The 26,375-nt window shown below is 52.0% G+C and overlaps 1 protein-coding gene and 1 pseudogene across 1 annotated transcript in view; both read left to right on the top strand.

Moving 5' to 3' along the window:
- Positions 1-10,978: 10,978 nt before the first annotated feature.
- Positions 10,979-26,375, top strand: part of TMEM181 (transmembrane protein 181) — a 49,395-nt gene continuing 33,998 nt past the window's right edge. Inside the window, exon 1 of the mRNA XM_065931058.1 lies at positions 10,979-11,107. Coding sequence (XP_065787130.1) covers positions 11,100-11,107 — 8 coding nt within the window. The 5' untranslated portion in view covers positions 10,979-11,099. The remainder of the gene's footprint in view (positions 11,108-26,375) is intronic.
- On the top strand, positions 12,871-15,390 carry LOC136165112 (S-phase kinase-associated protein 1 pseudogene; annotated as a pseudogene).

Genomic DNA, 26,375 nt, shown 5'->3' with positions numbered 1-26,375 from the left:
GGAACCGGGAACTCCCCACACTTGTCGTGGAGCCGCGCTGGCCCAGGTCACTGGTGACCTCAAAGCATCAGTCCAGTGGCCCCTTTCAGGCCCTCGCCCAGTGCGATCCTGAAGGACATGCCCCTGGGGCTGGGACTCTCTCTCAGGGCATCCAAAGGTGCCCTTCCCTCACATTCTCCGGGCTTCCCTTGTGGCTCAGCTGGTAAAGAATCCACCTGCAATGCAGGAGACCTGGGTTGGATCCCTGGGTTGGGAAGATCCCCTGGAGAAGAGAATGGCTACCCCACTCCAGTATTCTGGCCTGGAGAATTCCATGGACTGCATAGTCCGTGGGGTCACAAAGAGTCGGACACGACTGAGTGACTTTCATTTTATTTTACATTCTCCCCCGACACCTTGTCCTCTACAAAGTCTCTTCCTGTTTACTGTCTGAGCTTAGAATGGATCCGACTTTTCCTCAAGGCCATGGCGCTGTGATCAGCGGCACTAAACCCCTCTGGAAATGACCACTGATTGCTTCAGACTGCTCTCAGGTGGGTGACCCTCTCCTCCACGCAATGCCGGTGTGTGAGTTGAGTAACGCTGGATCCTATGAAGCAGGCATTAGCAGCTCTCGTTGCCCATCGGGCAGCTTTTCAGGTCTGAAGGAGATGGTGGGTATGGGTCCCAGAGGCTGGATGTGGGGTTCAGACCTTTGTCTCCTGGGGACCCCCGGTTAGGGCTGCACGACCTGCTCCTGGTTATTCCCTGACTTCTGAAGGTTCCTGATCCTTGTCTTGGCCCGGGGACAGTGTCTTGATCCCAGTCCAGAAACAGGGACATTTGAGGGTGTTTTCTGCTATAAGGTCCAGAAAATAGAATACTCAGGTGGGAGTCAAGATATAAATTCAAGTCCCGAGCCACAGGTTTTAACCTTGCTATTGGGCTGGTCACTATGAGAGGAAGACCATGTCATACCTGCTCTCCCTGCCATCCAGCCAGTCAGGAGGGAGACTGGCAGCAAGGGCAGTCTCCTGACAGCCTTGCCTGGCCCCAGGAGGACGTGAGTGTCCTGCTTCCCTGGAATGAGTCCCAGATGGGAATGGAGGTGCCTGTAGGTTGTCGCCTTCCCCGCCTCGGCCTGTGAACCATCACAGTGGGGGTCTGAGGCGTGCCTTCCAGTTTTCAGTGTTCACGTTTCTGCAGTTAAGACTTTGGTTTGGTTTCTCTATCTCTGGCTGCCACAGGCTGTTCCAGGAACGGCACGTTGACTTCCAGGGGGTCTCAAGAAAGGGTTCAGAGGGATTTTTTATAGGGCAAGGGCCACACGTTGAATTATGAATAACACTGAACAGGGATCTGGAGTTTATTTTAAATGAAGGCTCATATGCTCTTTATTTTTTGAGGGGGAATCATGGGATCTGAGAACACTAAAGGTTGAAGGACCTTAATTGCATTGGCAGAACTTTCCCCTCCTTCAGTGTCCAAGTGTCCATGAATCTGGTATTCTCTCTGTCTACTTAAAAGTCACTCTAAAAATGAGGATGTTCCTGTCTTTAGACAAATTTCAGCTCCCTGTAACTTTCATTAGAAGGTCCTGGTCTTGCTGTCAGGGTCCCAGAATGGGCCTACACCTTGGATTACTCAGCAGCCCCTGAGGACATTTTCAGGCAGCTTTGGCGGTGTCCCTCAATATTCTGATTTCTTTTTCCAATTTACACACGTCCTTCAGGTGATGCCGTTTCCTGATGTCTGTACCATATGGGTTATTGTTTTCTGGCCTCTCCCTGTCTGTGTTTAGGGTTTAGATTCTTTCTGTACCAAGTGATATGATACCAAGTTATATTGCATAGTGCGAGAAATTATTGGATCATTGAACTGAAAAGTCCACTGACAGATCTAACTTAGCTCAGCTAAATTTAAGAACTCAAAAATGTCACCGGGGCCCACTTTTTCTCTTGTAGCTTTGATTTCCTCTGGCCAAGCTCTTAGCAACAGAGGGCAAAGACAGCCACAGCTGCAGCAGATTCTCATGCCCCCAGCTGGGCTCCGTCAGTGAACGCGTAGGCACTCATTCGTCATTTGGCGTTTCAGGTGGCACAGCTCTGTGCTTGAGACGAGTCCAGAATGCCTTGAGCCGGCTGCTTGCCTTCGTCTTGCCTCTGGATTCAATGACGAGGTGCTGTGTGTTTATCAGAGCTCTTCCTGGTGGTTTACCCCAGCTTCGTTTTTTTGTGCATCTTAACGTGAGCAGAGCTATGACCCACGCTGCAGTTGTTTTGTTCTTTTTTTTTTTTTAAGCTACATCTTGTCCTGAACCAAGAAGAAAAGAGAAAGATATTTGCTTCCTGGAGAGCAGGGCAGATGTTAAGCACCCCAGTTATTCCCTGGGGGCCCCAGTCTTTCAGCTGCAGTGATGACTCAGCTCGTGCAGCAGAAGGAGCATCGTCTGCAAGAGGGGAACAGGCCTCCGATCCAGGGAAGGACGTCCAAGGCTTGAAGCGTGCCTTGTCCCTGAAACAGGAACCCTGGGGCTCTGGATTCGTTTCCAGGGCCACTGTGACAAAGTACTACCATGAACTGGGGGCTTAAACAACAGACATTTATGGTCTCACAGTTCTGGAGGTCAGGATTCTGAGAACAAGATGTCAGCAGGTTTGTTTCTTCTGAGGGCTATGAGGGAGAACCTATTCCAGGCGTTTCTCCTAGATTCTGGGGGCCCTATAAGTGCCTTAGATGGCTGTCTGTCTTCAGATCATCTTCCTTCTATGCATGTCTGTCTATGATCCAAATTTCCCTCTATTAAGAAGACACTAGTCCTATTGGGCCAGGTCCACTCTGACCTCATCTTAACTTGATCATCTGCAAAGACCCTATTTTCAAATAAGGCCACAGTCCCAGGCACCGGTGGTTAGAACTCCAGCGTCTCTTGTGGACTTGGGTTCCTCCCTGCACGGGCTTTCTAAACCAGCAGCGGAATGTTTGATGAGCAAGAGTCAGGAGGACTGAGTCCTGACTTGGAGCCATTGCTGCCATCTTGGAATCAGGTCTGCACAGTCTTGTGGAACCATCTCACACCCCCTCTGGCTCTAAAACCAAGACAGCTGTGGGTCTGAACGGGGTGGCCCAGGGACAGTCTCCCCAGAAGACATGTCTACAGTCTTCTCTGTTACCTGAGCTGCCTGAGGTTTATCCGATTCGAGTTGGGAAAGGAGTATGTGCATGTGTGCACGTGTGTGTGTACATGTTCATCCATGTGTACATGTGTGTGCACATGCCCATGTGTGTACTAAACCTGGGAAAGTCTCAGGAAAACCAGGACCAGTCTTCCAGCTAGAAGACCTCCCTCCTCCAAAGGCTACAGCCACTGTCTTGCAATCCCCTTCCATGTCCTTCCATGGCAAGGTGTCCGCCTCTCTTTAAACTCTTAGAAAACATGCTGGTGCATCACCCGTAGTCTGACAAATCCAGTTGTCTCATTTGTTCAGCACCTGTGTTGGGCTGTCTCTCGACCAGGCTGGTGTCAGGCCCTGGGATGCTGAGGACAAAGAAAGGTCACAGGAGATGGTGGGGGATCCAGTGGTCAAACTCCGAGAATGAAGGGTGCGCATGCTCAGCTCACCCTCTCAGTCGTGTCCGGCTCTTTGAGACCCCATGGACTGTAGCCCACCGGGCTCCTCACTCCATGGAATTCTCCAGGCAAGGATACTGGAGTGGGTTGCTATTCCCTTCTCTAGGGATCTTCCCAACTTGCATCTCTTGCATCTTCCTGCATTGGTAGGCAGATTCTTTACCACTGGGCCATTAGTCTAACAGATTGGGACTGATGCTGAAAAACTCTCCAACTACCAAAAGCAGAGAAGGTGAAGAGTGTGGTATACTGGACACTAATTCCTCGTAAGCAGGAGCACCTGGGGGCCCTGAGTCAGGGCTGTGCTGAGCTGTATGTGTGGGATCAGGACTGGGCCCCAGCAGACTCACTAGTCTTCATTTGTGCAAATACCAACAGGTACTGAGGCGAAAGAGTGCATTTGTTTTAATGGTCTCTTAGAGGAGAGAATGAGATAATATATGTAAACTCTTTAGCATGGTGGGAAACTTAAAACTGACTCTGAAGGTTCTGTGCACAGTTATCTTACCTTTTGAGATGAAGAAAAGAGGTGAAGCAAACATGCTTGATCGTGGACTTTAAGACTACAGTAGCTAAACTCCAAAGATGGTACCCCAAAGAGCCTCTTTTCCCAGGATTCATGCTCTTTTGTTGCCCTTTGCCCTGGGACCCAGGCAGGCTCTGGCTCTCGTTTCACCAATAGAACGTGGTGGTAGAGATGCTGAATGACGCCTGAGAGTAGATCACTGCAACCCTGCAGCTTCAGCTTAGGTGTTTTAGAGCACTGTCCCAGGAGATACCAGGCACCATGTGTGAAGTCCGGCTTCCCTGAGACTGTGAGGGAGCCCAAGCTAGCCACGTGGAGAAGCCAGAGGGAAGAAGGAACACTGCCTGGCCAGCCCCCAGCTTTCCAGCCACCCTAGCTCACGCACCACACCTGCCTCCCCCAGAGTGGAGACGACCCATCATGTGACTTGCAGCCCCAGATGGCATCTGAGTGCATTGCCATGGGAGACCCCCAGCAAGCACCACCCAGCTGAGCTCAGTCAACACAGAGAACCACGAGAGAGAATCAGCTGCTCTCAAGTCTCTGTAGGAGGCGCCGTCTGCGATGGCTCCCACTGCCTCCTACACCCGGGCATGATCCCCACTCCGTGAGTGCGGGCTGGACCTGTGATCTGCTGATAAAGGAAAGAACAGAGCAAAGGTGATGGGATCGTGCTTGTGAGATAAGGTGACAGAAGACTGACTTCCGTCACCCTCTCACTCTGATTCTCCGCACTTGCTCACTCAGAGGAAGCAAAGCTACCGCGTTGTAAGCTGTCCCGAGGGGAGCCCCAGGTGACAAGGAATTGAGCGTGACCTCCAGATCCTGCCAACACACACAGTGTGAGCCTGGAGGCAGATCCTTCCCCAGCTGAGCCTTGAGAAGGTTTCAGCCACGGCTGATACCTTGATTGCGGCCTGTGAGGGAGCCTGAGCCCAAGGACCCAGCTAAGCTGCACCCAGACTCCCTACCCCCAGAGACTGAGACATAATAGATGCTGTTTCAAGCCACCAAGCCCGGAGTAATTTGTGGAAATAGAAAACCAACAGAGTTACTTCAGGTCAGGGTAGTTTGTCATACAGCAATGAAACTTGGGAACAAGTGCAATTTTAATTAGACAACAAAAACAATAGCCTCATATTGTCAGTAAATGCCAGGGGGAACTTCTGTGCTCCTGGCGTTACTGTTGTTTAGTTGCTCAGTCATGTCTGACTCTTAAGAGCCCACCAGGCTCCTCTGTCCATGGGATTTCCCAGGCAAGAATACTGGAGTGGGTTGCCATTTCTTTCTCCAGGGGATCTTCCCAGACCAGGGATCAAACCTGAGTCTTCTGCACTGGCAGGCAGATTTTTTTCTTTTTTCTTTTTTACCACTGAGCCACCTGGGATGCTCGCTCCTGGCATTACTGAACTTGAAAAGCAAGAGAAAGTATTTGAACCAGAAAGAGTTAGACCCTTGCTTCTAATGGTCAGTTCTTAGTAGAGAAGACAGTGAGAAGGAAGCACCCACATGTGATGCAACAAGTGGGCTGGGAAGTCTGAGCCCGCCTACAAATGATGGGGGCGGGCAGTCCTGGGAAGGCAGCAGGGGGAGAACTGAGCTGCTTGTGCAAGTACCTCTGCTTGTTGCAGGGAGGATAACTCAGCAGCATGGGGCTGTCCAGGAGCTGTCAGACCACAGGCCAAGAGATGTCGCTAACGTCAACTGTCATCAACTGTCATCATGCTTAAGGAAGACTTTCCTGCCTTGGAACAAAGAGTAGGCAATTACCGAGTTGCTGGCGCAGAATTAATTCTTCCATATTCTCTGTACTATCTAGGTCAGAAAAAAATTTTCTTTTCAAGAAATCTTTCACTTAGGAGGGTTCAGTTCAGTTGCTCAGTCGTGTCTGACTCTTTGCGACCCCATGAGCTACAGCAAGCCAGGTTTCCCTGTCTATCACCAACTCTCGCAGTTTACTCAATGTCCATTGGGTTGGTGATGCCATCCAATTATCTCACCCTCTGTCATCCCCTTCTCCTCCTGCCTTCAATCTTTCCCAGCATCAGGGTCTTTTCAAATGAGTCAGCTCTCCGCATCAGGTGGCCAAAGTACTGGAGTTTCAGCTTCAGCATCAATCCTTCCAAAGAATATTCAGGACTGATTTCTTTTAGGATGGACTGGTTGGATCTGCTTGCAGTCCAAGGGACTCTCAAGAGTCTTCAACACCACAGTTCAAAAGCATCAATTTTTTTGCACTCAGCTTTCTTTATAGTCCAACTCTCACATCCATACATGACTACTGGAAAAACCATAGCTTTGGCTAGACGAACCTGTGTTGGTAAAGTAAGGTCTCTGCTTTTTAATATGCTGTCTAGGTTGGTCATAGTGTTTCTTCCAAGGAGCAAGCGTCTTTTAATTTCATGGCTGCAGGAGGGTTAGTGAACAAATATTCGTACTCCCTCCAAGTTTCTAGGTTGAAGTCTTAACCCCCAGCATGGCTTTATTAGAAGTAAGGAAGTAATTAAAGGTTAAGTGAGGCTCAGTGGTAAAGAAGCCGCTTGCAATATAGGAGATCCAGTTTCGATCCCTGGGTCAGGACGATCCCCTGGAGAAGGAAATGGCAACCCATTCCATTATTCCTGTCTGGAGAATCCCATGACAGAGGAGCCTGGTGGGCTACAGTCCACGGGGTCACAAATAGTCAGACATGACTGAGCAACAACAGAAGTCATGAGGGTGGGCCCTGGTCTGACAGAACTGTGTCCTGTGAGAAGGGACGGGGAGACCCTGCACCAGGGAAGAGTCATGTGAGGACAGCAGGAGGGGGGCTGTCTGCAAGCCAGGAAGAGCCCGCATCAGAAACTGAATTGGCCAGAACCTGGATCTGGGACTTTTAGCCTCTAGGTGAGGAAACCCTGGAGAAGGGCATGGCAACCCACTCCAGGATTCTTGCCTGGAGAATCCCATGGGCAGAGGAATCTGGGGGAGGTGGGGGTGGGGAGGGCGGCTACAGTCCATGGGGTCCCAAAGAGTCAGATACGACTGAAGTGACTGAATGCATGCATGCAGTGTGAAGAAATGGACTTCTTTTGCATAAGCCGGTCACTCTGCATTTTGTTGAGGCAGCCTGAGCAAAGACAGTAGGTTAGGAGGAATTGGAATAAGCCGTTTCTTTTCCTGAACTGGGGGCCCACCAAGAACATGAATACTCAGTGTTAGCTGTCACTGATTACTGTTAACGAGAGGCCAGGAAACCACAACAGAGTATCTACAAAATGCTAGACGAACGTCCCTTGCTAAGCAGGGAAGTGAATTGCATCCCTTGGAGCAGACAGCTGATTTTCTGGGGTAGCACAGCTTTTGCAGATGGGCGTCTTGAGTTGTTGCTTTGAACTCTGAAAAAGAGCCATGAGTGGGAGTCAGCATGCTGCAGGCTGGTGGGCTTGACTCTGGTCCTATTCTAGAAGGAGATTATTTAAAAGAAATGGTTCATTGACCCTTAGGAAATGAACATCAGGTATGAGTAGGGATTTTTTTTTTTAAGAATAAGTGGTATCAGATCAATCTTATTCTTGACACTGAGATCCTTTTTGAAGCAAGTAGTATTAGTGGCAGTGTTAGTCACTCAGTTGTGTCTGACTCTGCGATTCCACAGACTGTAGCCTGCCAGGCTCCTCGGTCCATGGGATTCTCCAGGCAAGAATACTGGAGTGGACTGCCATTCCCTTCTCCAGAGGATCTTCCTGACCCAGGATCAGCAAGGCAGGGTGTCAAATGAGCTTCCCAGGTGGCGCTAGTGGTGAAGAACCTAAGAGAAACAGGCTTGATCTCTGGGTCCAGAAGATTCCCTGGAGGTGAAAATGACAACCTACTCTAGTATCCTTCCCTGGAGAATCCCACGGACAGAGGAGCCTGGTGGGCTACGGTCCATAGGGTTGCAAAGAATCGGACACCACTGAAGCTACTGAGCATAGCAGAGCAGGGTTTCAAATACGTACATACTCATTTACCCATGGGTCAAATTCCCAATTAAATAGGATTATTGGGGAATACTGTGGACATGATATAACTGGATCTTAGAAGGTTTTAAAATAAGAACAGAGTTGACAAATGTGGGCTGTCTTTGTGGTTAGAGAGACTCCAGCTGGGGGCTCATTTGCATCAGAGTATCTCTGTGGTTAGAGAGACTCTAGCTGGTGGCCCGTTTGCATCCGGCCTCAGCTGGTCACGCTGCATCCCTGTCACATTCAATAATGCATGAGACGCCAGCACTGGAGGTCCCACGCTGGGGTCAGGTCAAATAGCTCCTGAGAAAAAGCACTTCACCTCTCCTGGCTTGTTTCCTGTCTATAAATGAGGACGATGACCACTGGTAACTCATCAAGCTGTTAAGAGAATTTACAGGCCTTAGGCTTTGCAGGTGCTCAGCAATTGCTGGTTATTCTCATTGGAGAGCATGAACCTGAGCGGAAAGCGGAGGGGGCAGCCTGAGGATGGAGTAATGGACCCAAGGGGTGGACGCTGCCCACGCACTCACTCTCAGGCTGCCACAGACTCACCCGCAGCGTGTTCATTCTGAGCTTAACCCAACAGCAGCACGCTTGGAGGAGGGGGACCTGGAGGAGGACGTGGAGGGATGTGAGGGAAGGCTGAGCATCAGACCAGCTTCCTCCAAACCCCAGCACATGGACGTCCCTCTCCCTTGGTCACAGACAGCATCACGGCACCCTTCCATTTCCTCTCCCGCCACAGTGCAAACGATGTGATTGGTTGTTGTTTGTTCGGCTGACTGTGTCCCACTAGAAGGTCAGTCCCAGGAGTCGAGGACTTGCCCATGGATTCTGCCTTGTGTTTCCAGAGCAGAGAAGCATGCCCGGCCCACCCTGAGTGCTCAGCTAATGTTGGAAGAACAGACAAGTGAGGATAAGAGGGACGGAAGTGACGCAGGGTCACAGCTCAAGGGAGGACCACTTCCTGGAGCAGTTATCAGGAGGCAGTGTGGGCCTCAAAGATGTCAACTCTTTTAATACCTGGAGTCATCGGAAGAGAGCAAGGGGTCTATGGGGATGTCTCCGGGAGACGAGCTTGCTGGCCCAGTCCTCCGAGCAGGCATTTCTATACCCGATAAGCCTGGCTGCAACTGAGAGCTCAAAGCCAGCTGCCTCTGGGCAAATGCAGACACCAACGTGTTTGGTTTCATCCTCAGAGATTCAAATATTGTTTTTGAACAAGTTTGCCACGTTTTGGAATCAGAAGGCCGTCACCTGAAAACTCTCATTTGAAGTCAAACTCTTTTCAAAGCGCTGAGTGGCAGCTGCCCCCTTTAGACGCTGCTACCCGCCTGTCCCTGCAGGTAGTGGCGTTTACATTTCCTGGTCTTGTCAGGAAGAACCCTGTCCCTCTGCGACTGTATGAAAAGAATTCGAGAAATAGTCTTTTGTTATTCCTTTAGGAATCGCAGTTTCAGATTCAGAGTGTGAATGGAATTTCTTGTCATAATTACCCAGGATTGAGGCTGTTGCTTTGCCTGGTAACCCCGTCCCTGCCACACTCCCCCCCAACCCCACCCCCTGTCTAACCTTCACCCCATGAGCCCGGACACCATGCATTCTCTCCCCCCCACCCCCACCCGGCTGACTGGAGGTCCCCCCTTCCTCAGTGCCACCGAGCAAATCCGTGCTCGTCCCACTTTGCTTTGGTAACTGTTAATACCTCTGCCTCTAGGTTTGCTGAGGACAGGGACTGGATGTTCATGTGGGCATCTTCAAGCCAGTGGACAGCTTAGTGAGCCAATGAGAAACGCACAAGAAAGGCGGCCGGAGTCTTTCATTTTCCCTCCTTCAGACTGACTTTAAATAGGCCGCCAGCAACATTTCAGGGCCTTCAGGGGACAGGGGACATTGCAACCAGTGCTCCAAAGAGGGTCTGGAAATATCTTCATCTGTTCTGGATTTCAGAACTTTAGGACCGAGACGCAAGATGTTCAATCTAGAAAGTGCTTTTGGTCAGCCCATGTCTCCACACCCTGTAGAAACAACTTGGACTGCGACGTTTCTGAACACTTGCTCCTGTCCCGGCGCTTGGCAGAACCACGACCTGCAGGGTCACGCTGCCAGCTCCGTGGGAGGTGGGCACACACATCCCTCCTGAGACAGCGCTTGTGCTGGGGCAGAAAACCTGCACGCTCTGTAGTTCAGAGAAGGTTTGTGGGAGAAGCTACCAGAAAAGCTCACCCGTCCTCATCACTTGGGTGTGTCAGAGGTTTGCCCCAGTTTTTAACGTCTCTGGGGTCACAAACCTGTTTATGAAAATGGAAGGTTACAGACCCCCTCACCAGAAAAATGCAGACACCCACTCCAGTGTTCCTGCCTGGAGAATCCCATGGACAGAGGAGCCTGGCGGGCTACAGTCCACGGGGTACAAAGAGTCGGACACGAGTGAAGTGACTTGCCACACGGGCATGGGTGTCTATGCAGACACCTTTCAGACAACCAGGGCATTCCTGGACTCCCACGGCCATTCTCATGCCGAGATGAAGACGCTCTGGAAGCAAAGGGTGGCTGAACTAACGTGCTGTCCCCTCCGCTGGGCGCAAGGAGTGAGTCAAGTCCTTCATTCATTCTACTGTGAACCCTTGCCTGACATCCCCCTCCACCCCCCTACTCCAGGGGCTCCGGGGAGGTGGTCGCGCCGCGGGGGCCCTCCCCAGCGGCCTGGAAGCAAGGCCTGCCGGGGCTGCCCACGCCTCCCCCGGCGCGCGCCCCTTCCCGGGCCCCTGTCCCTTCCCCAGCCCTGCACCCCTCCCCTCCCCCGGCCCCTCCCCCCGGCGAGCCGCTTCCGCGCACGTGACCGGGCCGCGCGTCGCGCTCCGGCGAGTCTCCGGGAGCCGGCGCACCCCGGGCCGCCGTCCCTCCGGCTCCGGCTGCCGCGGCCTCAGTGAGCGCCCCGAGCCCGCCCGGCGCCGAGGGCCGCGCCGCCGCGATGGAACCGTGAGTGCCGGTCCGGGCGAGGGGTGCGGGGTTGCGGGGCGGGGAGTCCCTGGGGCCCCCGGGCCCGGAGTTGGGCTCCTCTGTCCGGTTCCAGGAGGCCGGCCGCGGGACCCCCGCCCACGTGGAGCCCGGGGGCCCGGGGAGGGCGCGCCGCCCGCGCTTCGTGCGGGGCACTCGGCGCAGGGGCTGCTCCAAGGACCCGCCGACCCGGCTGGAGTTGGCGTCGGAGACGGGGTCAGGGTTCCAGGGCGGGACTCGGCCCGAGCGCAGCGCAGGAAGGCCCTGCTCGCCCCGGGGAGCCGGGTGCCCGCGTCTTTCCCCAGGGCGGCGCCATGCAGATGGCTGAGAAGCGCCTTGTTCCCCCACTGGAGCCCCTGCCCGGCCTTCCCGCTGCAAAGGCGGCCCCTGCCCTGGGCCGAGGCCCTGTTCATGCCAGCTTTCTGTCCAAGCGCCAGGTAGAGGGCGGGGGCTCCGTGGGCTCTTTGATGATGCTGCCACGTTGGGAGCTCTCTGCAAGCCTCTTTAGATGTGGGGGACACGAGGCTTACGAGTTTTATAGTCTGCTGACTTCAGGCTTATTACTTCTGTGAAGTGAAGGGGTTTTAATGAGTAAAAAAACCTGTTCATGGCCTCACAGACGCCTTCCCTGAAGCTTGCAGTTGACGCCACAGTCATCTGGGTGTTCCTCAGGGGACATCTGGAAAAGAAGGAGAGATTTAGAAGTTTTAGCACTTGAGTTGCAAACGGTGGCGAGAAGGGGGTCCCGGCGTCTGTGATGGGAGGTTTGGAGGGCAGGTCCCCACAATCGAAGGCTGCCCTGAGAGGGGACTGTGAGAGCGTCTCTGTGTGTCTGAGGTTTTAGAGGCTGAAAGGCTTGCAGTGCACTTCTGCTCATTTCTCTGTGGACATAGAGAAGCAGAATCTGGGCGTGTTGCCTGAATGCAAACACATGTGTTGCAAGCATAGGTTTTTCCTCCTACTTGTGTAGAAGTTTCTGACCTGATCACTTTAGCTCAACACGGGAAACCTGACTTGCATACAATATTAGTCCCAGATGGGTGTTTGAAAGGTCTCCTTTTAATTAAACCCCAGAGGGAGGTAGGCTACCAGTACTGCCTCTGCCCAACTCTGGGGGCAGCATTCATTTGTGAAGTGAAAAGTGAAAGGGTTAGCTGCTCAGTCCTGTCTAACTCTGCGACCCCTTGGACTGTAGCCCGCCAGGCTCCTCTGTCCATGGGATTTCCCAGGCAAGAATATTGGGGTGGGTTGCCATTTCTTCCTCCAGGGGATCATCCCGACCCAGGGATCAAACCCACCTCTCCTGCACTGCAGGCAGATTCTTTTCCATCTGAGCCACCAGGCAAGTCTAGTTATGTGAACAGCACTTCTGGGAGCACTGTGAAATTGTGACCCTGTGGCCGAGTGACAAGTGGCATGCTGAGGTCCTCACGTACTGAATCTCCCTGGGCCCACACACTGCAGCAGCCCGAGTCTTAGAGTCTCTCCGCTGCGGAGGGTCGGCCACCAGATGCTGCCCTGTCGAGCAGGGGGCCCAGGATTGCTCATACAGAGGTCAGCTGGCCACCATCGTCCAACGCTCAGAACGGGGCAGACCTGAAAGTGAGAAAAAGTCTTTGGCAACAAATAAAAATCCTACCCTCCGGCTGTATTGGCCTCGTTATCCGCCTTTGAGTTTTGCTATTTGACGATGACGCCCTGCTCACTTCAGCCTCTGGCCCGCCATCTCCTTGAGACCTAACACCATGCCTTCCATTAAGTTGCAGAGTTCTGATGGAAAGATATTCGAAGTTGATGTTGAAATTGCAAAACAGTCTGTGACCATCAAGACTACGTTGGAAGATTTGGGAATGGGTGATGAAGGAGATGATGATCCAGTCCCCTTGCCAAATGTTAATGCAGCAATATTAAAAAAGGTCATTCAGTGGTGCACCCACCACAAGGATGACCCTCCTCCTCCTGAGGATGTGAAAACAAAGAAAAACGACCAGATGATATACCTGTTTGGGATCAAGAATTCCTGAAAGCTGACCAAGGGACACTCTTTGAGCTTATATTGACAGCAAACTAAGACATTAAAGGTTGGCTTGATGTTACCTGCAAGACTGTTGCTAATATGATCAAGGGGAAAACTCCTGAGGAGATTCGAAAGACGTTCAACATCAAAAATGATTTTACTGAAGAAGAGGAAGCCTACGTACGCAAAGAGAACCAGTGGTGTGAGGAGAAGTAAAATTTCATGTCTGACGCTGTAACACTGTAAGGATTATTTCAAATGCTAGTTGCACTGCTTTGCTTATAATTGTTAATATTAGAAAAACAGGCAACAAATGCAGCAGCAAGTCAACTGTATTAGCAGAATGTTGTCCTCATTGCATATGTAGTTTCAGTACAGTTCCCAAACTTATGGCCCAGTTTCTTCTAGTATGATCAAAAGTTTCTTTTCTTTGCTCTGAATAATATTGAACTGTGGGTTCCCTATGGAAAGTGGCATTTTGGGCTTTCCCTTTTTGTAAAGCAATTTCTGCCTAGTTTTATTGTCCAGTTAATTTTAGTTTAGTGACTTTTAAACTTGGCATTGTAAATAAAGCAACTTGCAAAAAAAATCCTACTCTCCAAAAAAGCCTGGAAGTCTAAAGCACATACAGGACTCCAGTGCCTGGTGGGGTCACAGTGCTCGTGTGGGTACATATGACGAGGAACCCACTGCCCCAAAGGTGAAATGTGACAGGCGCAGGAGGAGAAGCCGGGAGCAAGAGCAGGGGAGACTGGGAGCGAACAGGGCGGCTGCTGGAGCAGGCTTCCGGGCTGGGGGGATTCCTGCGGGGCTGTTTCCCTGACTGCTCTGCTCAGGGGCGGCCCAGCCTGTTCTTTTTAAAAGGTCAGGAGAGGTTGCCATCAGAACCAGTCAGAAAAAAGAGAGTTCCCAGTTCTAAAAGCTTTATGCTTAAGTTTCCTGCAAACACATTCCTTTTCTGGTAGTACTGGGGACGTGAGAGGTGCTGGGAGTTAAGTGAGGGATGGGGGAGGGCGTGTCAGTTTATTGCCAAAAGTGACTAACAGGAACACCTGTTCGAGCTGCAAGGTCCCAAGTGGCTGAGATTTCTCAGGTTCATTTGTTGCTTTGCTCTGACACAGGCGTTATCTCTGACGGTTTCCGTCAGGTCGCCTCTTGTGTGTGTCTCGATTGGCATTTATGGCCAGTTTTTGAAGAGTGTATTTTGCAAGTCTCCTTCCGCCTGGGTGCATTTAAGCATAGGAAAAAAAAATGTGTTATTCAGGCTTCTGCAGCAGCAAGCGGGTGGTCCAGGGGAGCCTTGCAGTGGTGGCTGTGTCCCAGGTCTTCTGAGGGTCCTGGGGCCCTGGGGGACAGCAGACCTGGTGAGTGTCCTGTTCGTTCAGCTGTAGAGCTATTTAGATTTGCGTCCCTTACTTAGGACAGGCTCCTCTCTGAACCGGAAGGATCTCTAGAACTAGCGAAGGATGACGGAGTGTTTACCGTGTGTCAGGTCCCTATGTGGCATTTTGTATTTGTCACTCCACGTAACCCTCATCGCCTCCCTTCCTCTCGGTTTCTCTTATCCCAGTTTTCCAGATGAGGAAACTGAGGCGCAGCAGGGAAGTCCAGGCGGTTTTCTCCAGGTCACCGAGGACGAAAGCCCGGGAGCGGGCCCCAGGGTCCACGGTCTTGGGGCTCATGCACCCAGCTTCAGTCACAGCTGGCCCTGACCGAGCATTCGCAAGTTTCCCCGTTGTAACTCACCTCCTTATCACAGCAGCCCACGGCAGCGGGGTCCCTCGGTTTCCTGAATTTTACAGTTCAGGAATTAGAGGCTCCGGGAGGTGACGTGGTTCTCCCCAGATTGCCCTGCTGGTCGGTGGGGCACGGGCCTTCCAGCCTGCAGAGCCTGAGCTCTTAACCCCTGGACTGGGGGCTGCTTCCTTGCTCTGTTTGCCGTGGGAAGGGTATTCGATGACCTGACCAACACGCTCCTGGGTGTGTGTCCCTGGGCCTGCCAGGCAAGGATACACGTGAATTCGTGGCTCCTTGAGCAGCTTGGAACATCATTCATCAGAATACATTTTGACTTTGCTGGGCCTTGAATATCTGCCTAATGGCCTTTTGGAATAAGGATAATGTTTTTGTAATGTATCAAGTTGGCTGATTGAAATTTCAGAATTCTTGGGGCTTCCCTGGCGGTCCAGTGACTGGGACTCTGTTCCCCCAGTGCAGGGGGCCTGGGTCAGGGAACTAGATTCCAGAAGCCGTGACTAAGAGTTTGCATCCACTAACTAAGAGCTGGCACAGCCAAATAAATAAATAAAAACATTAAAAAAAAAAAATTTCAGAATTCTTTTTTTTTTTTTTTTAATTTTATTTTATTAGTTGGAGGCCAATTACTTCACAACATTTCAGTGGGTTTTGTCATACATTGACACGAATCAGCCATTGAGCTACACGTATTCCCCATCCCGATCCCCCCTCCCACCTCCCTCTCCACCCGACTCCTCTGGGTCCTCCCAGTGCACCAGGCCCGAGCACTCGTCTCATGCATCCCACCTGGGCTAGTGATCTGATTCACCATAGATAATATACATGCTGTTCTTTTGAAACATCCCACCCTCACCTTCTCCCACAGAGTTCAAAAGTCTGTTCTGTACTTCTGTGTTTCTTTTTCTGTTTTGCATATAGGGTTATCGTTACCATCTTTCTAAATTCCGTATATATGTGTTAGTATGCTGTAATGTTCTTTATCTTTCTGGCTTACTTCACTCTGTATAATGGGCTCCAGTTTCGTCCATCTCATTAGAACTGATTCAAATGAATTCTTTTTAACGGCTGAGTAATATTCCATGGTGTATATGTACCACAGCTTCCTTATCCATTCATCTGCGGATGGGCATCTAGGCTGCTTCCATGTCCTGGCTATTATAAACAGTGCTGCGATGAACATTGGGGTGCACGTGTCTCTTTCAGATCTGGTTTCCTCGGTGTGTATGCCCAGAAGTGGTATTGCTGGGTCATATGGCAGTTCTATTTCCAGTTTTTTAAGAAATCTCCACACTGTTTTCCATAGTGGCTGTACTAGTTTGCATTCCCACCAACAGTGTAAGAGGGTTCCCTTTTCTCCACACCCTCTCCAGCATTTATTGCTTGTAGACTTTTGGATAGCAGCCACAGAATTCTTATTCTCCTTCTCCAACCCCATTAAGTGGTGGGTCATTTAAAATGGAGAGTTTGGTGAGGCTGCCGTAGAGTGGTGGGTCTCCTTTCTGCTTCTGACCGTGTGGGTTCAGACCCCACCTCTGTGTCCTGCTGACTGGGACCTTGGTGGGTATATATTCTCCCCAGCCTCCCCTCTGCCATCTGTAAATGGGGCTGATGATACCTGTCTCACAGGGGGACACCTGGCCGGGTACCAGGTAGGTACTTAGGGAATACACCTCATGCCTTTCCTGCAGTTGGCGGGGGGCGGCTCTCTGATCCAGAGGAGGGGCAGTTACACAGTCGATCTTCTGTGATATCAGGAGGATGAAAACTTAGGGTTTTTTTTTTTTTTTTTTAAAGAAAAAGTAGAGGGTAGGGCAGAAGCACAACCATTCCTATTCATAACTAACGCAGTTGAGTCCCTCCTCTGTGCTTACCACACTCTTCTGAGAGTTTCACTTTTGTCTCCCTCCCTGTGGGTATTATTCTGCCCGCCTCTGATTTTCGGATGAGGACACTGATGCCCCGAGAGGTTAGCTGGTTGCCCACCCAGCGACTGCCAAGGGGGTGGGAAAGCCAGGATTTGAACCCAGCCTGACAGGCACCAGGCCGGCCCTTTGGGCCCTGGGAGATGAGACCACTTTTTGATACAGATTGTGAGAAAAATGAAATCTTAACTGAAACATGAGAACTGGCCGAGAGATGGAACATCCCTTTCCACCGCCCAGATTCTACATTTCTAATTCCACGGGGGAAACTTGGGTATATGGTGAGCAAATAGCATTGTTTGTAATCCTGAAGCAGCTTTAGTCTTTATTTACCCGCTGTACCGTGACTCAACAAGCCGAGCAAAGACAGGGAATTCTTTGGTGTCACAGAGATGCGTCAGAGCTGGACAGGTTCCGTGACGGCATCTTCTGGGACAGAAGTCTGCAGGCTGAATGCACATCTGGGCTGACTTTGGCGCTCACGCGGAGAAAATGTGACTCTGAGCCCCTTCAGCTTCTGGGGCTGTTCCTCCCCGCTGCGTGCCGGTCACCCTGGGGGGCCCTTGTCCCCGAAGAGGCCGCGGTGCTCCCTCCCCCCCACCGCCTCTCCGCATCGCTGAGACACGCACCCTGAAGCGTTTTCTCCGCTCACTCAGGTGGTGTCCACCGCCTGGCCCTTCTGCCCCAGCCGATAAAGAGGCTCATTGAGTGCTCGCCTCCCCCGAGGTTTCTTTCTAGTGCTCTTTTATTAACTCTTATGAGGCCTGCGTGGGAAGGAGAAGTGCTTAGTGGGCAAAGGAGCCTTGGCCGCCGGCCGCTCAGGAGTGCCCGGCGGCCCTGACCGGGCCGGGCTTGTCCGCTGGCTGAGGGTGCCCCGGGGCGGGCCCTGGCTGGGAACTGCCTTGGCCAGTTCGCTGACACCGAGGGCAAAGGTCAGAGCCACCGAAGCGTTAGAGAAAGAAGTTACACGTTGATGATTAACGCAGCAGGGAAAATAAGGAGAACCTGGGGGAAGCCAGGGAAACACCTGGCATCTGTGAGGCACAGTAGTGGGCACCCTGAGGGCAGCGGGGAGCTCCCAGGGGGGGTTTTGGGGGGTCTGCGGACGGCTGTCACCCACGGGGAAATCCGGGGACAGGCGTGTGTCCCCCCCCGCCCCGTCCTGCAGGGGGAGACGGCTGCTTCCTCAGAGCAGCCAGTGGAGAGGGGGGCCTCCCGGGAGCCAGGACCTCAGCGGGTCCGGGAGGGTGGGGGCTGGGGACCGGACGTTATCCTCGACGGCAGTGCGGGGCCAGTGCCTTGGCGCCGGGGATGGCCGGCACCGTCTCACGATCGAAAGGGCCGCCCAGGTGCCTTGAACTGGGAGGTTTCCACGTCTCCATGACTGCCCTGAAGTTTTGCTTTTCGTTTTGGTTTGTTTTTAGGGTGTGGGTATCAGCGGGAAGTTTTCGATTCCAATAGAATATCTCATGAAAAGTGGCTGACACAACATGGGGGGGGGTCTGGAGTTTGAGGCGGAACGTCCAGGGCTAATCTGATGGCTCAGGGGGCCCGGGTGGGGGCGGGGGGAGTCTCCATCTTTCTGTTCCCGCATCCTAAACTATGGGCGGCACCCACCCTCTTACGTTGGGTGGCGACAGGCAGTGCCTCCCCTCAGTCACGGGCCCTGAAGGCAGGCAGCGCCCGGCTGGTTGCCCTCAGGCTCCGGGCCAGCAGAGAGGGAGGCTGGAAAGGGGAGCGTCTGGCATTTTCAGCCTCTGTTTTGGGGTCGCTCGTTTCGCCGTCAGGGGACCAGGGTGGGAGGCGGGCACAGGATGGTCCTGCAAAGATAGCAGGTATGGTTTCCACCCCACCCTGAAGAAGATCCCTTCCTCCCGCAGCCGTGGGTCCCAGCAGACACGCCCCCAGGCGTGTCACACGCGTGCCCCGCGAGAGTCGTGAGGTGCCTGGCTGTCACCGTGAGCGGCAGGGGAGTTGCCAGAGGACTTCCCACGGGAGGGGATGGGGGGAGCAGAGCTGGGGGCGGGGGGCGCTGAGGGCGGTTCGCAGGATGACCAGGGCCGCGCCGTCCTGGGAAGCGGGCAGAGGCTCAGCCCTCCCAGTGAGAAGGGCCCGGTCTCGTGTATCTTGAGGGTTTTGTGGACGCGTTGATGGTGGGGAGCGAGGAGGAGACTCTAGAGGTTTCTGGCCAGCAGCCCGGTTGGAGCTGCCCGTTCCCGAGGCGGGGAGACTGCAGGGCCTCCATGGGAGGCCAGGGTCCGGCTCTCAGCACAGCACCCCGGAGACGCCCACGCGACCTCGGCGTGGAGATGCTGCGAAGGCGTTCCGTCCGCGCTCGGCCAGCTTCGGCCGGGCTGAGACAGAACCGTGCGCGCTCGCCCCTGAAGCAGGCTGCCCTCGCCTGGGGAGTCAGAGCTGAGAGGAGGGGCGGGAGGCGCTTGGAGGGGCCCCAGTCAGGTAAAGAGGGTGCCCTCCATTTCTTCCTCCTGGGAATGGAGGTCTCCACAAACTACCCTTCCTTGGAAACGCGATGAATACGCATGGTGGAGGGGAGGCAGGGCTCACCATGATGTGGATTAAAGCTGCAATTTTGGGTCTTGGCTTTCCAAGAAAGGGATTTGTAGGTTCTCTAGGAAATATGTCTGTGATATCGTAAATCACCCGTGAAACAGATTTAATTTAGAAGGGACCCAGTGAGTCCCAAGCTGGCGCTAAGGTGACAGTCTGTTCCATCACATTGGAAAGGTGTTCCAAGGGTGGAGGGGCTCCATAGAGGTCAGGATTTTTAAGAGAAAGAGAGAAAGAGTGTGTGTGTGTGTGTTTGTGTGTTAGATGCCTGAGTGTGTAAAGATACACGGACCCAGAGAGGAAGACTGATGTATGGGTCCCCTCAAGAGAAGAAAAAGAGAGACATGGCCGGGAGCCAGCAGGGCTTTGTAGGAAGTCTTCCTGCCCTGCTTATCGAGGTAGAAGACTTCATCTGTGGCTGCACTTGACCCGGCCAGGGTTCATGGGGAAACAGGAGCCGGTTCCCTGTTCCCGAACCTCTCACCACCAACTGGAGGGAACCAACGAACACTTTGGAGAAAGCTAATAAAAGTTGAGTTGATCAGATGTTTTCTGAGTGTGTACCGTGTGTCTGTCTGGTGTCTGTACAGTCGACTGATGCTTTATCTTCAGGCCCTCAGGCCTGTAGTGCTGACCACACATGCTGTAGTGGTTTAATAACCTGCGCAGCCGCGAGTGATGGAGAAGCAGGAGAAAGCTTCATGGAGAAGGTGGGACACAGAGGTGAACCGTGAATGCTGGGTCAGATTCGGATAGCAGGGAGAAAAGAAGCATTTCAGATTGGGAGAGCAGTACATGAATGGGCTCGTCTGGCGTCTGGCTTGACCTCATTGGGAAGCTTTATAGAACTTAAGTCCTAAATCCTGGAGTCTGACGCTTGTGTTTGAACTCTGCCTCTGCTTGGTAAAGAATCTGCCTGCATTGCAGGAGACCTGGGTTCGATCCCAGGCTTGGGAAGATCCCCTGGAGAAGGAAGAGGCTGCCCACTCCAATATTCTGGCCTGGAGAATTCCATGGGGTCACAAAGAGTTGGACACGACTGAGCGACTTTGACTTTCTCTTTCTGCGTTGAGATCCAGGGCAAGTTACCTGCCTCAGCCTGAGCGTTCTCATCTGTGAAATGGGACTGTTAATAGTCCCTACCTCAGAAAGCAGCTATGATGACTAAGGGAGGTAGTAATTCTTGTAGGATACATGCAGGGTGGTAGGAATTTAGGGAAGGATTGGGGGGGACCCTCGAAAGCCATAACAAGGAGTTTAAACAGTCGAGTTGGCTGTGGGAGCCACATAGGCCTTCTGTGCAGGGGTAGCATGTTAACGGTGCTGTGATACCCGCAGAGGAAGACGCACCGGGAAGACTGTTGGGGGCTCATGTGGGAGGGGACGAGGGCCTGGACTGCGAGGTTGGCATGCAGGGAGCAGAGAGGAGCAGGAGGAAGCAAGGCATCACCTCTTCCGGGCCGGCTGTGCAGGATGAACCTCTTCCGGGCCAGAGGTGTGGGATGAAGGAGAGACAGGCGGCGAGGTGACCCCAGGGCTTCCGGATGTGGGGCTGGAGAAAGGCGGGAGGCAGGAAACTGGCTGTAGAAGCCGTTTTCCGTGATGCTATTTTAGTTTTTTTCATTGGTTCAATTTCAGACCTCTTGATTGTGAAGTGATGTAGGACTTCCAAGATGTTTTGGGAGCCATAGTTCCTGAGTGGGTTCCAGGGCAGGCAGGAGGTTGGGGACCATCCCAGGGGCAGGAGGACTATCAGAGAGAAAGCAGGAGATCCGTGGCGGGCGCCCAGGGGTCCGCAGCGTGGGGTCCTGAATCCGGGCCCGAGAGTTTCCAGAAGAGGGTGGGCAACCGTGGAGCAGGAGGGTCTGAGGCCTTATCTGTTTTCTTCTTTTCTGCACCGCTTTCTGCCCTCTAAGCAGAGACCCACCCGCTGGTGGCCTGGTCACAGGACTGTGGGCCGTCTGCTCATTGGTTCGTGCCCGGCTGTGGCAGGTTTAGGCTTTAACTTGGCTGCAGGGACGTGTGGGCAGTTCAGCAGGGAGGTGGGATGGGCAGAGGGACCCTTGGGTGCCTGGTCAGGGCAGGATGCCCGGAGGCACAGAGCCGGAGATGCTGGGTGTCTTCAGGGGGCGGTGGTCCGGGCGGGTCACCTAACTCCTCACCCCGTGTTTCTCCCACCTCGTGGTGGCGTCTTGGAGTTCTCTGGACTGTGGTCAGCAGTGCAGGCCGGCGGGCCGTCCCCAGCGTGTCAGGAGTCTCCGGGTTCTGGGTGAGCTGCTTCAAAGTGTTCAGGGGCACATGGTGAGCAGGCTGGTGGAGGGGGGCACGTCATCAGCTTGTCCTTGGTCTGGGCAATATCCCCCGGCCCAGGACACCAGAGCCGTCACATCCCTGCAGCGTGAGGTGAGGTCCTGCCACAGGGGAAGTGGGGAGCAGAGAGACGTGAGGCCTGGAGCCCAACCCGTTCCTTGCAAACCCAGGTCAGCTGGGCTGGTTGTGCAGTGCCATTCGCTCACCCTGGGGGCTTATTTTGCCTCCTCCGTGTCTTTTTTCTGTCTGGGTGGGTGAGACTTGATTGCCGAGCTAGGAAAATAGCTAATAAATTGGATTGAAGTGGAAAGGGAAACGGCAAATCTATACTGAGTCTCCAAGGAGGAAATTGGAAGCAAACCCACAGTGGTCTGTGTACTGCAGGCACTTCAGCCTTCTCACCTGCTGAGGAGCTGTGTTTTTATAGTAAATCACCGATAATGCGTCTTATTGATGATATGCTTTAAAAATCAAGCATTAAATATAACTATTCTTATTTTGTTTTCCTCTGCTTAGAGGTCATCTATTCTGAGCTGCTGGAAGGCCCTTGGGGCCCTCAGAGTCCCTGAGGGCAGCGGGCGGGGGTGAGGGGGGTGTGTATGCCATGGGTGACTTTATGTAATTCTTTAAAAAACTTCAGGCATACAGAAGAGTGTTGAAGACAGTGCAGGGTGTTTCTGCACACCCTCCGCCAGGCTCCCTGTGTGTCACCATCCAGCATGTTTGTCAGACCTCCAGTCCCCACTGGGGCGGTCGTGTTAACATCTGAGCATGTCTTCACGTCCCCCATCATCCAGTCCATGTAGCTTTGTGCACTATTATGAGCATGGAGGGCTTCCCAGGTGGCGCTAGTGGTAAAAAATCCGCCTACCAATGCAGGAGATATAAGAGATGTGAATTTGATCCCTGGGTCGGGAAGATCCCCTGGAGGAGGGCATGGCAATCCCCTCCAGTATTCTTCCCTGGAGAATTCCATGGACAGAGGAGCCTGGTGGGCTGCAGTCCATGGGATTGCAAAGAGTCAGACACGACTGAGTGACTGAGCGCACACACATGAGTGTGTGAATGCCAAGTGCACCTGCAATGAAGTCTTCCCTCTGCAGGGTGCGCTGAGGCCTCTCGCTAGGCGGGGCGGGGTGGGGTGGTGCATGTGACCCAGGAGACCGTCAGGACTGCCGAGGGCAGAGCTGTGGCATCTCGGGCAAGAATCTGCCATCTCTCGGTTTCCCCACCTGCAAATCCAAGGACTTCCTCGCTGAGCTTGTGTCTGGCTCTATTAGTGTAAGGCTTTCAGGCCTCTTATTATCCTTAGGATCCCAAAGTTGAGTTGGGATCAGGCCACTTAGTTCACAAGCTCTCACTTCCCACACCCACCGGGGTTGTTTGTGGTTCAGCCTTCAGACCCGAGTCCCAGATGGGAAGACACCTGTTCCTTCATTTCTTTGCTGGCCACCCCATCTGAAAGTTCACTCCCACAGGCCTGGCAGGCCCCACAGGAGAGTGCTGACTCTGTGTCAGCAGAGCTGTGTCAGAGGGACTCGGGTCCCTTTGCCCTGGGAGGCCGCCCAGACGCGTTCCCGGCCAGCTGTGGCCTTGGGCCTGCAAGGGAGAGGGGGTGTGTGTGCTCACAACTGTGAACTTGATAAAGAGCAAACAACCTTCCCTCCTTTCCTTGTTCAGAGCCTGAGTCTCCTCCTCCGGGGGGGGGGGGGTGTCATCAACTGGCCTGCCTTGAAGGCATGAGAAATTCCTTCCTGCTTCCTCAGCTCCTCGGGCCAGGAAACGGTGGGCCATAAAAAGAACAGCGGAAGCAAAGCAAAACGGAAAACCCCAGAGGCTCTGATCTCTCCGGGCTTCAGGGTCTCGGGGTGGGGGGCAGCCTCCCCTTTGGGTCAGGGTCCTCGGAGCCTGTCATGCCCCGAGTATTTAAGTCCCGTCTTTCACAGACTCTTCAGTTGGCCAACCCCTGATGTAGGGAGTTCTAGAAGAGACATGATGCAACATAGTTTTGGAAGTTTTGGCCACAGCAATCAGAGCAGGAAAGGAAATAACAGGAATCCAGATTGGAAAAGAAGAAGTAAAACTCTCACTGTTTGCAGATGACATGATCCTCTACATAGAAAACCCTAAAGACTCCACCAGAAAATTACTATAGCTAATCAATGAATATAGTAAAGTTGCAGGATATAAAGTTAACACAGAAATCCCTTGCATTCCTATACACTAACAATGAGAAAACAGAAAGAGAAATTAAGGAAACAATTCCATTCACCATTGCACCAACAACAAAAATAAAATAGTTACGAATATATCTACCTAAAGAAACAAAAGACCTATATATAGAAAACTATAAAACACTGGTGAAAGAAATCAAAGAGGACACAAATAGATGGAGAAATATACTGTGTTCATGGATCAGAAGAATCAATATAGTGAAAATGAGTATACTACGCAAAACAATCTGTAGATTCAATGCAATCCCCATCAGGCTACCAACGGTATTTTTCAGAGAACTAGAACAAATAATTTCACAATTTGTATGGAAATACAAAAAACCTCGAATAGCCAAAGCAATCTTGAGAAAGAAGAGTGGAACTGGAGGACTCAACCTGCCTGACTTCAGGCTCTACTACAAAGCCACAGTCATCAAGACAGTATGGTACTGGCACAAAGACAGAGATATAGATCAATGGAACAGAATAGAAATCCCAGAGATAAATTCATGCACCTCTGGACACCTTATCTTTGACAAAGGAGGCAAGAATATGCAATGGAGAAAAGACAATCTCTTTAACAAGTGGTGCTGGGAAAACTGGTCAACCACTTGTAAAAGAATGAAACTAGAACACTTTCTAAATCCATACACAAAAAATAAACTCAAAATGGATTAAAGATCTAAATGTAAGATCAGAAACTGTTAAACTCCTAGAGGAAAACATAGGCAAAACACTCTCCGACATAAACCACAGAAGGATCCTCTATGACCCACCTCCCAGAATATTGGAAATAAAAGCAAAAATAAACAAATGGTACCTAATTAAAATTAAAAGCTTCTGCACAACAAAGGAAACTATAAGCAAGGTGAAAAGACAGCCTTCAGAATGGGAGGAAATAATAGCAAATGAAGCTATGGACAAAGAATTAATCTCAAAAATATACAAGCAACTCCTGCACCTCAGTTCCAGAAAAATAAAAGATGCAATCAAAAAGTGGGCCAAAAAACTAAACAGACATTTCTCCAAAGAAGACATACAGATGGCTAACAAACACATGAAAAGATGCTCAATATCACTCATTATCAGAGAAATGCAAATCAAAACCACAATGAGATACCACTTCACACCAGTCAGAATGGCTGCTATCCAAAAGTCTACAAGCAATAAATGCTGGAGAGGTTGTGGAGAAAAGGAAACCCTCTTACACTGTTGGTGGGAATGCAAACTAGTACAGCCACTATGGAGAACAACGTGGAGATTTCTTAAAAAACTGGAAATAGAACTGCCATATGACCCAGCATTCCCACTCCTGGGCATACACATTGAGGAAACCAGATCTGAAAGAGACACGTGCACCCCAATGTTCATCGCAGCACTGTTTATAATAGCCAGGACATGGAAGCAGCCTAGATGCCCATCAGCAGACGAGTGGATAAGAAAGCTGTGGTACATATACACCATGGAATATTACTCAGCCATTAAAAAGAGTACATTTGAATCAGTTCTAATGAGGTGGATGAAACTGGAGCCTATAATACAGAGTGAAGTAAGCCAGAAAGAAAAACACCAATACAGTATACTAACGCATATATATGGAATTTAGAAAGATGGTAACGATAACCCTGTATGCGAGACAGCAAAAGAGACACAGATGTATTGAACAGTCTTTTGGACTCTGAGAGAGGGCAAGGGCAGGATCTTATGGGAAAATGGCATTGAAACATGTATATTATCACATGTGAAACGAATCACCAGTCCAGGTTCGATGCATGAGACAGGGTGCTGAGGGCTGGTGCACTGGGATGACCCAGAGGGATGGGATGGGGAGAGAGATGAAAGGGGGGCTTCAGGATGGGGGACACATGTACACTCATGGAGGATTCAAGTCAATGTATGGTAAAACCAATACAATATTGTAAAGTAAAGTAATAAATTAAAAAAAGAGAGAGACATGATGACCTTTCACACCACCGTTTGTTTGTGACAGAAGAAGAAAGGAGGGATGAATAAGAGGCGCTAAAGGAATGAGTATTAGGACGGACCCTCAGGATGGGACAGCTTTCCTGTTGGCGTAAATCACAGACACCTGTGGGCGGCTTGCCAAGTCGCTTCAAACCCAGACCCCACAGCGAAGGCCAGGCCAAGCTTCACCCTTATGGGTGAGGTCAGCGAGGGGTGTCAGCCTGAGAGGGACCCTGGACAGGAAGCCCGTAGCCGGGGGCTGGCTGGAAGATAAGGTAGACACGTGATGCTGGGGGCGCCTGGAACCACCCGGTAGGTGGTCCCTGCGCCGGTCCAGGCTTGATCCTGGCGGCTGATAGTCCCCATGTGAGGAGTTAGGGCCTCCTGGCCTGGGCTTGGCTCTGGCTGCTGGAGGTAGGGGAGTGGAGGAGGTCAGCCTCCTGTGTCTGTGACCTGGTCCGCCTGCCCTGAGTGGACTTCGAGATATATCCTCCCCC

Source organism: Muntiacus reevesi, chromosome 3 (genome assembly GCF_963930625.1).
Source record: "Muntiacus reevesi chromosome 3, mMunRee1.1, whole genome shotgun sequence".
Taxonomy (NCBI): Eukaryota; Metazoa; Chordata; class Mammalia; order Artiodactyla; family Cervidae; genus Muntiacus; species Muntiacus reevesi.
The sequence above is the reverse complement of the archived record's forward strand: the minus strand, read 5'-3'. Positions and strand labels throughout refer to the sequence as shown.